Source organism: Arctopsyche grandis, chromosome 4 (assembly GCF_051622035.1).
Source record: "Arctopsyche grandis isolate Sample6627 chromosome 4, ASM5162203v2, whole genome shotgun sequence".
NCBI classification, from domain to species: domain Eukaryota; kingdom Metazoa; phylum Arthropoda; class Insecta; order Trichoptera; family Hydropsychidae; genus Arctopsyche; species Arctopsyche grandis.
This window is the reverse complement of record NC_135358.1, coordinates 9764505-9776946: the sequence shown is the minus strand read 5'-3', so window position 1 is coordinate 9776946 and position 12442 is coordinate 9764505. Positions and strand designations below refer to the sequence as shown.

The 12442-nt window shown below is 31.8% G+C and overlaps 1 protein-coding gene across 1 annotated transcript in view; it reads left to right on the top strand.

The window, feature by feature from the left end:
• smog (G-protein coupled receptor 158 smog) overlaps window positions 1–8359 on the top strand; it is a 72224-nt gene extending 63865 nt beyond the window's left edge. The window contains exons 11-12 of the mRNA XM_077429114.1: window positions 6585–6845; window positions 7943–8359. Of these exons, the coding sequence (XP_077285240.1) occupies window positions 6585–6845; window positions 7943–7990 (309 nt within the window). The 3' untranslated portion in view covers window positions 7991–8359. The remainder of the gene's footprint in view (window positions 1–6584; window positions 6846–7942) is intronic.
• Window positions 8360–12442: the final 4083 nt, after the last annotated feature.

Sequence of the window (12442 nt, the reverse complement as noted above, 5' to 3'; positions counted from 1 at the left end):
ATATTTTTTTTTTTATTTTTTTTTTTATTCAATCAATTATATACACTCGTCTTACAGATCGCTCCAAAGCGACTAGTGGGCTATACAGATCAAGAAACACCAAATTATATATGTATATATGTAAATGCATAATTATTTTATATTTTTACATTATGCACTACAACTATGGTCAAACATTGCAAAGAAGTATTGCAAAGAAGTTTTTTTTATACAATACGATCAATACCAGCATTTATACAATATGAATTTATATGATCAACATCCACAGAGACATATATAGAGAAGTTTTTGCTGCATTTATACAAACCAGCGTAAAATCTAAATCAGCGTAAAAAATAGAAGATCCTGAATACGCCCAAATAAGTAAATGATTTAAGCTACTATCAAGAATATACTAAAAAAAACTAATGTCTTAATAAAGTCGTGAATAAGAACACTACTTCAGAATGAAGCAGTGTTCTTATTCACGACATATTCTATGTATGTATGTACATATATTAAAATAAGATTCTGATTCACGACAATCTGATACAAATTCATTAGAAACGGCATATCACCATAAAATATCACTTAAAACCATAATAAAAAGTAGGTATAATCAATGACCGATTATGACAGCAAGAGAGGCGCATATCTGTGGCCTCAAAATTTAAAAGGCTTCTAATTCCTTCAAAGAAAAATTAATTATATTTCGGAAATTTACATGCATTTTGCCATAAAGCATTCGAGTTTACGAATACTTTTTTTGTTTTCAAGTACAGAGTTTTATGATAATTGTTCTAGTTATATGTAAATTTGAATAGTGAAAGCGGAAGCTCCCGCGTGGATTAACAACTTGCGATATCGTTTTTTATACTTAAGTAGCTGAACGTGCAACAATTACAAATTAGGAAAAGCCCAATTGAATTTCTGAAAGGCCTTTTGTATGTTATTATAATATTATAGTATGAAACTACTGTGAATAATATTTTATTGGTTTATGACCTGTTCTTTGTCTATTACTAAATCTAAAAGCCACCGGTAAGTGCTGTATCTTTTTTTTGTTGTTCAAAGAAATATACGCCTATTCCATAAGAAAGTGTGGATATATTTTACACATTTTTTTTGATCTTTCATAGAAATTTGAAATTCATAATTGTTAGATTTGAAGAAAAAAAAACATTAATTAATGAAAACCTTAAAAAAAGCCGGTGGCTCGAGCTCAAAGGGCGGTTTTTGGTTTTTTGAAAAATGGTCAAAAAGCCGGTTTTTCGGTTTCGGTTTAAGTCGGCTTGGAAGCCCTTATATGTATGTACATATATATTTGAGTCTGGAATGCAATTAAAATAAAGTAAAAATTCAAATGAAAAAAGGTCTGCCTTAATTTATGGCATTCATTGCGAATGACATCAAAAGATTCTTCGAAAATTTATTTTCAATCGACATATACATACATATGTATGTATATGTCGATTGAAAATAAATTATCTAATACTACTACGCGCTTAATCATAAATTGTTAATATAATATTATATATACATACAATGTGTATATGGGTAATTGTTTTGAAAAAATTAAATCATATTACATATGTTTATATATAGCCAAGGGATAACTTACTGAAAGATTTATTGCTTGTCAGTAGAGAGATCGTGGGTTCAAGTTCCGACCAAATACACTGCTGGCGAGATTTTGATGGTTATCGAAACACAGATCGACCGTCTCCTGCTAGAATTTTCCAATTTATATAGCTTAACTGTTGTGACGGATTTAATAAATATGTATCTTCCCCCCAAGTTTCTCGCAAATTACTCTGTAATAATGTATCAAATTTGCTATATATCAATTTATTTTTGATTTTACCATAGATTATTATCTATCGTATTATATTTATTTTATCTTATTTTATTTCATACAACATGAACACTCGCCTTTACAGATTGTTCCAAAGCGACGAGTGCACTTAAGATACAATACAATCAATATACATAAGCATTTTTATATAAAACAATGCGAATTCATAACATCCAGAGTGATATTTATGGAGAAATTTTTATTGCGTTTTATAACCAAATTGGCGAACCTCAAGAAGCTGAATAACTTGAGATTAGCAAGAGAGATAGGGAAGGAGATGCCAAATTTACACGAACCCTTTCAATAAAAATTAGATCAATTGGCGAACTCCGATAAGAAACGATCGACCTGGAATCACAAACCAAGGTTTGGCCAGCAACGGGACTCTAGTGGGACTCAAACCCGTGACCACTATGCTCCTTGAAAGCATAATACGTAAGGGCCGGGCCGCACCGTGCGACTTGCGAGCGACTTGGTTGAGGGCGACCAGACCAATGCATGCAGGTGGATGGGACATGCTGCACCCGTCAACTTGTTTGTCGCACACGAATATATTTCATCAGGCACAACACGAGTAAAATATGTATAATATTTTCAATTTTTGGTGAATTACCGATTTTGTGACACGTTCAAAGTCGCGTTATTTCGCGTGTCTGATTACCTCATCGTTGACTTTATATTGAGAAATAACTCGATATTCTTCAAAGTGGGATTCCTTCTAGTTGTATGTACCTATTCTCGCACCGATGAATGGTCCTTAATTTGTAGTTATTCTTCGATTCATCGTCGATTTGAATGAGCATCGTTATGGGGAGAACAAAGGCGGCGCCAATTTGGCTTTTTCGGAAGTCTTTTGTCGTCGCCGTCGGCCATTACGTCTGCTAATTCGACATGGCGACCAGGTCGCGTTGCTAATCTGTCATTAGGGCGAAGGGCGAGCACTCGTTTTGCATAACGACCCGGCTGCGTCGAGACAACGTATTAAACGCTACCGTGAACACTTAATTAAATACATAGACTTCACTTGTTAACTTATATCTTGTAGCGTTCACTATGTACATACATACATATGTATTTACAAGCCCTTATTCACTGTGTCCCATATTGTAACATTGGTAATCGGTTCTATTTGGCGAGAGCTCGCAAGATCGTTTACCGCCATTAAGGCTGAAAACACACTGAGTGTAGTGCTTCCAATCCCGGAAGGTTACTTCAGCACCGGGATTGCGGTGCTGGGAATTTCCGATCCCGGGATTTCAAATGTATAAGAAAAAAAAGTTCAATTGCATGTTTTCATATTTCAAAAACGTTCAATTGCATTTTGCAAACTCTCCCGATCTTTCACGCAAAAAATACTCCCATATTGGCCCATATTAGTTGAAATAATCCACCCAATATAAAAAAAACTCCAATTACATTTACTTTATGTAAAAAATTCGGATGTGGCCAACCGAATAAATGTGTATCGATAAAAATTTCAATAACCAATACTAAGTTTCAGTTCGATAGGACGAACAATGTTCAAAAAATCCCCAAAATACATTGACACACAAAAAACATACAGACACTCACACAGAAACACAGACATACACACATCACGAAAACGTAATCAGTCGTCGATTCTGAGTTCGAATCAGTTGCGGTTGAGTACAATATCTGCGACAAAATACAGGCCGTTCATACCATTTCGTGGAAACGGCAAGCCGGCGTCGAAACGGGTGGCAAACAAATGGACTATGTATGACTATGGTTCATTATATAATGTTGTTTTATGTTTTTTCCATATTATTTTTGTAAAAATAATATTTTTAAAGAAATTTCTGCCAGCACCGTAATCCCGGTTTTCAGACTAGTTTCAGCACCGGGATTCACGGTGCCAGAAAACACCGGGATCTCGGGATCCCGGGATTGGAAGCCTTAACTGAGTGGTATGGGACGTCACGTCCCTGGCTTGTAAACAGTCGGTGTTCTGTGACCGTAAACATCAAGTGTTCCCCAAACCGAATTCGGGTGTAGTTGCACGTGCAGAATGCATATGTTTGGGAGGTCGCACGTGTATGCATATTCATATGCAACCGGAAAGTTTCTTCGACCTTTCTTCAAATATAGAATTAGATAGAATCTTTTATCCAATAAAAATTTGTTTCGTCAAATGCACAAATGCTACAATAGACAAATTGCTAGGCTTGTCTGCCGATTTGTCTGTAGATAAATTTATATTTGCAGCACTCTTTTTATATTGTTCTTTTATTTTTATACTTTTATTATTATGGTTCTTTTATTATTACAACCATATATTGTTCTTTAATTTTTTTTAAATATCCACTTTATGTATGAATCCGTTTTTTTCGAATTTTAAATTGAGTTATGTACTTCGCCAGTACTCTTATGAATTAAAATTTCAAACACGGGTTTTTCACTATATTTTTAACTCTGTATTAAACAACGGATGAAGATTGAAAATTTTAACGAGAAGTTTTTCCTTTTTTTTTATTTAACTTTGTATCTTTATATTTCACGTAATTAATATGAACTTGTCAGCCACATCTTGGACTATTATAATATAATTATCTATCCAATGACTAGTATCATCCTTTGCTGTTTACATGTTTCTTTTACATTTTTATATTTGTGAATTTATCTGAACATATGTACATATTTTCACATCAATGAATAGGTACATACATTCGTTATTTTTAATGACCGAAGTTGCTCATGTAAAAGTCCCTATATGAAAACAAATCTCATTTAATGCACGTTCACATTTGTAATGTTGTGATGAGCCGAATCAGAAATAGTTTCTTGTGTAAACACAATCTTTCGAAAATCGTTTCGATCAGATTCGGGATATTTCCCGAGGACTTAATTCCCGTCCATTTCGAGCCTATGTATGTATGTATGTAGCTTGAACCGTTCAATCTGAACCAATTTTCCCATATAAACAAACATCACAGAATGTGCACACGCGTCCGTGTATGTACACAAACACTAGAAACTATGGAGAGAAGTAATTTGTATTTTGAGAATTGTTTGTTTTGAAACAGACGACTCTGGTCGACGACTGGCGACTGAATCCCGTCGTTTAACCCAATGATTCAATTACAAAACCTTCGCACCAAATCGAATCAACTACTGGGAATGGCATAGCAATGCTAAGATTTGGAATATAAAATTTAAATCTAAACGTTGTATATTTTTTTCCCAAAAAAAATTTGACGTAGAACGAGTGGGGAGCTAGAAGTGGAAAATTGCGGTGGGTGAAAAGAAAATTTTAGAAACACCTAAAAGCAAACCAACAAACAAGTTGCGCTCTATTTGATACGGATTTTATTTGTTTGCGAGTTGGTTCGCTAAGCAAACGCCCGTCGGAGGGGAAAACGGGGAGACGCGAAAATTTCTGTTGTTTGCTTATCGCGAACTTATCGCGAATTTCCACGCCTATTTATTTTCCGGCCGTGCGTCTCTGACCCTCGACAAAGAATTTCCCGGTGCGGAAAAATACCGATTCGCTAATTCGACCGTCGTGTCGCGCCCTTTGACCCACGACGATAATTCGAATCGTATTTCTCTCTATTGTGCAACCACGGACGTTTCCGTTAACGAGGGTCACTCCGAAGGTACTTCATCTCTCATTTATAGAGGACTAAATGCTGACACGAGAAATAATATGAGAGGAATTCGGCATTCTTGTTCGAGTGAAATAAGGGAGCGGGCCAATAATTTTCAACATTTTCCTCTAATATAATTATTTATTTTCAGTTGGCTGTATGGCAATCTAATATATTAAAATTTTTATTGAGCCTTATTGATCAATCAAAAAATAGTTTATTTCACTTTCATCAAGGACAAAGTGCATTTATTTGCTCATCCGTTCTAGTTTGACATTTCTTGTAAAAATAAAAATACTCGAGTTGCTGTTTTAGAAAGATCCAGCAATTATCTTGTACATTTTCTTTATGAATAAGGTTGAATAGTATATTAAAATACGGACGGGATGTTTGTGGGTATGTTTGTATGTGGCGAGTGCATCGAAAATTATATTAAAAGATATTTCAAAAATACAAATTTAAGAATTAATTCATTTAAAATTTCGATTTCGATTCCAGTTTCGATTACGATATCAATTTCGATTCCCAATTCCTACTTCAGTTTCTATTCCCTATTCCTACTTCAGTTCCGGTTTCAATTCCGATTCATATTACTGTTTACCTATTTTTTTAAGATCGGAAGATCTTAAAAAAGATCTTTCGATCTTTCGATTTTCGATCTTTGCCTTCCGATATTTGCGTTTTTGGGCGTTTCACTTTCGGGCCCGTGAGGGAGACCGTCTCTGTACATATGACTAAAGCCCGGACCCTGAGGAGGCCGTCCATTGTTCAAATGTTGTAAATGCATTGTTAAATGTTTGCCGAACCTTTTTTACAAAGCATTTACAACAATCGAACAATAGACGGCACGCTTCCGGTCCTACCTCTACATATGACATGCAAAATATTAAAAATTATTATTAATTAAGTTTTTGCATTAGTTAATTAATTTGATTTGTGTCTTCCCTCATCTTACCGTTCACATGAATTTATCCATTTTTTTTGAAATTGCAACGGAATAGTATAAAAGCCCTCCAGATGCTCTAAAAAATAATATTCTCGAAAATTCTCGGTTTGGAGAATATTTTCCAAAAGATTATTACCGAGAATTTTACAACACTAATTGTAGATATATTGATTTTTTAATGTTTATGGGTGCTTAGGTACGGTCGCTAGCGCAAGAATTCTCTTGTCGTCTGCCTGTGGACGCTTTCCGAGCTGGAGAAGCAGGCGCTCTCACAGCCGATGGAGACGTGGCTGAGCTGAACCTGGCTGACATGAACCCCGAGGACATCAGGGCCGAGCTGAAGCGGCTGTACACCCAGCTGGAAGTGCTGCGCAACAAGACGCTGAGGGCTGACAATCCGCATATCTCCAAGAGACGCGGAGGTCGCAAGGTCGCCCATCGGCGCTTCAGCCTACAGGTAAAACCCACAACACAACACAATGCTCACAAATATGTAAACTCATTGTTGATACTTAACAACAAAGAAAACAAAATCAGTGAAGACCAAGGAAGCAAATTTTAGAAGTCTATATATAAATATAATATATAATAAGTGTTATAATCACAGGTTGACTGTGTATGATATGCTAGATGTGTGCTTGATAGAGCTCTTGATTTGCTTCTACGGCTTCAGTTACATGTGTAATAACATTAAGTGGTGTCCTAATTAGATTTTTAAATTTATATTTGATTTGTACTTTACAAGGTTGAATAATAATACCCCTTGATAATTGTACTTTTATAAAATAATGTGAAATATTTTAATATAAATTAAAACTAGCAGTATGCAATTTGAATATTATAGAATAATGTATGATATAATTGAAGCTTAATTTCAACAGTAAATAAAATTATATTTTATTCTTAGTAGAATTTGGGAATGATACATTTATAGCTGATACAAATTGTATATTGTTTATATGCAACAACACAATTTTCGTCTATTAAAATGATAAATTTATTTATTGTAATAATTTACACAATAAAATTTTTTTATTATTATATTTTAATTACAACTAATCGATATGATTGTTAAAATGTTGAAAGATATATTTTTCAATATCGAAATTATTGTATGAAAATTAAATTGTATAGCGAATTTTAGATGAAGGTTCTTGTTTATCGTTCGACAAAAATATTCTGCTTATGATGATAGCAATGCTGCAATTATTTTACGTAAGTAATTATTATAAAATATGGAATACTCTATATTGTTCGTAATGAAATGTGAAATTATAATATAATCAACATTTTAACATGTGAGAATATTTAAAAAATAATGTACAGGCGAAACCTTTTATGTAGTACTTGAACGTTCTAGTAGAGAACGTTTTCCGACTATATATAATACATACTCGTAGTAGCATTGATTAGATTAACCCGAGTCAATGAAACCGCCAAGAGAGGTGCTCTTGTTCTTTCAATTGTCTACAAATCCTTATCCTCTAGTATGTAATGAGCACTTGTGTTTTTTTTCTGTTCCTTGCGCTACGTTTTCTACTTCCTGTCCGGTAGAAAAAGGGAAGCCGAGAGAAGGTAAGGAGACTGGTTTCATTACCATAACAAATCTGACACAATGGCCCCAATCAAACAATTAACGCGCATACATGCATGGTAAGAAGTCGACTTCCTACCTTAATTTTTGCATAATTTCAAAATCACTTGAAATTGAAAAAATACATGCCAAATCCTACTTTTCCAATCACAGTAATAATGACTTTTTTTAGTGATTGCTTCAATTACAGTTTATCGTGTTCAAACTAAACTTAAATGAACTAAGCATGAGCTCCCCTTTGAAAATCCTGCGTGTTGAATGTTTAGATTATGTAGAAATTTTCACTCACACTATTCCTTGAAGTATGATCTCTCATTTGAATACATGTGTACATAATTTGTTTTTATTTTTACTATAATAAATTTTATTTTTCATTGAAAAGTTGGTTTTAATTATATATATATATATATATACGTTTTGAGCAAGCATGGAATCGTATTAATTATAAAGTAATTCGACAGAAACACATCTTTATGCTATAATTTTATATATTGAAAACACTTTCAGTTGAATGTTCATTTTGTCTATGTTGCATACAACCACACAATCCTAATCATATTTGCAAACACACATTTAATTTTATCGGTTAATTTTATTGCGTATTTTTTGATTTTAATTGATTTTTCAAGCAATTTTCATGCTAATTTTTCAAAGTTTTCATTTCAACATTTTATAATGTTTATTTGCTTTGCATTCTCATTCAAAAGTTCTTTATGCATTTGGATTTGGTCAGATTATTTCATTTAACAAAAACAATCACCTACAAAAAAAAAAAATATTATATATATATTTGTTAAATAAAATAATCTCAAACTAAATTACATTTCTTATTTACATAATTTTATCATTGCAAATTCACTGATGCTATACACACTAACTAGTATTATTAGATATTTAAAAAAAAATTAAACAATTCAGTGGAAATTTATATGAATTTACTTGAAAATTCAGTCACACGACACCGAGATTGAATATCAAAGATATATACATTTAAAATATATCTATTAATACTATATATAATAGCTATCGATTGTGTAAAGCATCAGTTCGAATTTGCAATGGCACTATAAATGCACTGCATCCCCGTTATTGTTACGGTGTTCAGGCTCTGCAGCACAAGCAGCGGCAGCAGCGGCATGAGCAGGAGGTGACCGAGTGCGAGCCATCGCGAACTCCTGAAGATTCCGTGTGCTCAGCCGAGGGGCCCTCTGCCTACACTGATGGACCTTCTGTCGCCTATAGCGAGCCCTGCTTTGGCACGCCCAAGCAGGCCAAGTGACGACAACATCGTCCAGTGCGGTTCGCGCCGTCTCCCGATTGCGCTTGATTGCACCATGGCTCGCACTATGACCGGACGCCGTGTTAACAATGTGCAAATGTTTACCGTTTATAGATCAGTGGTGCGCAAATATGCCATACATATATCATAATTTTCATTGTTCACTATTTCATAAACATAAGCGAGTCGAGAGAATTTTAGCTTGTTCATGAAATGAACGGTTCGATCCGTGGTAATGAATTCTTGTTAATTGACAAAAACAGCTAATATTATTTCAACAAGTCTCTTTCAATAACATTATCTTTACATACAAGTACATAAATATGTATGTATGTATAGTAATCAATTTAAATAAAAATTCTGAAAATTGACCACTTAGATTTTTTTTAGGAATACATACATATAATGTCTATTAAGAACATGAAGCAATATTAGTTATGCAAACAATTAAAATCATTTAATGGTTATGTTTCATTTTCAATTACAATACCTGATGATGATTGTCGTAGAAGCATTTATGTATTTAAAATTTTGAATACACTTAACTTATGAAATTCGATACACTTGTAAACATTGCTTTCTTTTCGGATCAGTATTAAAAATACAGTTGTAATTAATAATTTTCAATATTTTTCAAAAATCAGGATACACACAAATGGATAATAAATCCATTGGATTTACATCAAAATATTTATATACAGTATTTATACGCCTCCTCTATTTGAGTAAACTTGTTGAAAAGTAATGATTTAAAACAGCAGCTCATCTACATAATGTTTTAATGCAGTTCATTCATTTTTTTGTTTTTTTTTCTGCTTATACTTCTGTCATAGTGTATGTAGCTAGTCACTAAATATTGATTCAATATGAACATAAACTAACATTATAAAATAAATTGCGCGCCACTGGTTAAGAGGAATAACGCTACTGTACTTTTATATAAATGTGTTTTATATATTAAATAATTACAAATAATAATTCCTATACAATATTGACGGATTCTGTATGATTAAACAAAAAGAATTTAAGTCAAATCATTATTCTAGTCATCTTTTGTATACATTTTAAAGTTGAATTTACTCGACATACGACCAAAGATAGGTGAAAAATGATTGAATTTCATTATTGTGATATAAATTGGAATGCAGGATTGTCTTATTTTAATTTTTGTTCTTCGAGAACATTCGACCACAATTGAAATCACATTTCAATGTCGTTGAACAATCTTAAAATGTGTGAAAATTTTAAAAATCATTAAAAAATTCCATTTTAAACTAAGGGCGATATTATATAAAGTGCCAAATATGGTTTTAAAACATGGTTGTGCTCATATAAATGTGAATCGTAAAAAGTTCACACATAGTGTTTTGAATATTGTCACATATGTATCATCATTAATCGAAATACCCCCACAGTGATTAGTTTTTACCACAGCTTTGTGCCAAAGCACCATTATCACAGCTATTTTTTTATTGTTTTGATGCTGACATTACATGATTATGTTATCCTCACAGTACGAGACTGATATAAATTATCGTTTACTGTTATAAATTAGTATTTTTCAAGTAAATTAGTAAGAAATTTATGTCTCTTCTCTACTTTAGATCCATGTATTTTTCATAATTTTTTTTTAGTCTACAAAAATTCATACACATCGCGAACTATAAATATGTTGTCCGACCATGTTTTCTGGTATGTCATAAACAATGCTAGTCTGAATGCAAAAAATGCAAGCAAATCATTGCATCACATACATACATATATGATAAATTAATTGATTAGTGTAAAATATATATTATAAATAATTTACAATTTGTTATTATATTGCTGTTCATAGTTTAGATGTATTATTTAAATGTTGAGCTTCCCGGTGTGTGTAGATGTCACCATATTTGGGACAATGGACAAATGATAACTGGTTATCTATATTATTTGTTATGCCTTGTAAAGATTATTTGTTAAATTTTTACATAAGTTTGATCAGTGTTTGACATAGTCATTTTTAGATCATAAATATATTTAAAAAAATATATAAATATTTATGATTTTATACCAACATTGCACGTTTTTAAACTTTGTAATATACATACATAATATGGATGTTCTCAACGGGATATTTTTATTTTTTAGCAAATTATTGTAACAAGAAATGAAAATCCGATTTTTATCATTCTTCAAACAATATCGCTTTATTAATTAGTAAATATGTGAATTTCTTTTGTATAATTACTATACTAAAATCTTTTGCTATAATCGTTTATAATAATAGTATTAATATATAATTCGAAAATCATGGTTAGTTTTGAAGTGAGGAATTCATTTTTAATACAGTAGGTATTCCCCCGAAAGCAGTACAAATAGATGAATGTGTTTTAACCGAAATAAGTATATTTGGATATTAAAATAAAAATACATAATTGTCATAGGTTAGCTATCTTAAAATTCACTTACTTTTTATTGTTTTTTAATGTGCCAACCGTCATTTCCATTTTATTTGATGGAATATATATCATAATTAGTATAAATAAAAAAAATAGCACAATTTTTCACAATTAAGCACGTTGTCTTAATGTGTAGCATCTGAACAGTAATCTTTCTCTTAACTATAATAGTTTATATGCCATGAAGTTTAATCTACTTTTATTTTTAACGATTTTAGTTACCCAACGTAATTTATATACATACACGTAAACATTTGTTAAATATTTAATTTTCAATATAAATTTAGCTGCCAAGTAAAATATTTAATATTTTACTAGAATTTTATATTTTACTTAAATATTTTAACTAAAATTGTTTAATTATTTAAATTTTGACGACATTTTGTTAATTATTTTTAAGATATGCATTTTTCATTTTATATACAATTTTTTTATACACAAAAATTAATTTATTACTGTCCATTTTTGAATACTTTGAAGTTATTATTGGTGTGAAAATATATGTAAATGTATATTTGTGCAAATTTTGAGCGCACAATGCCTTTCATTCATCATCACATTGGGACCAAAATCTGTCCTTTCGCTCACTCGCCATTTTATTAAAATATTGGAACATTTGAAAAAAATCTTTTTTTCTTCAATTTGGCGAGATATTTTCTTCAGTTTATTAAAAATAATCTTCACAAAATTACGATTTCTACTGTGGTCATAAAACTATATGATTTTGAAATACAAAATAC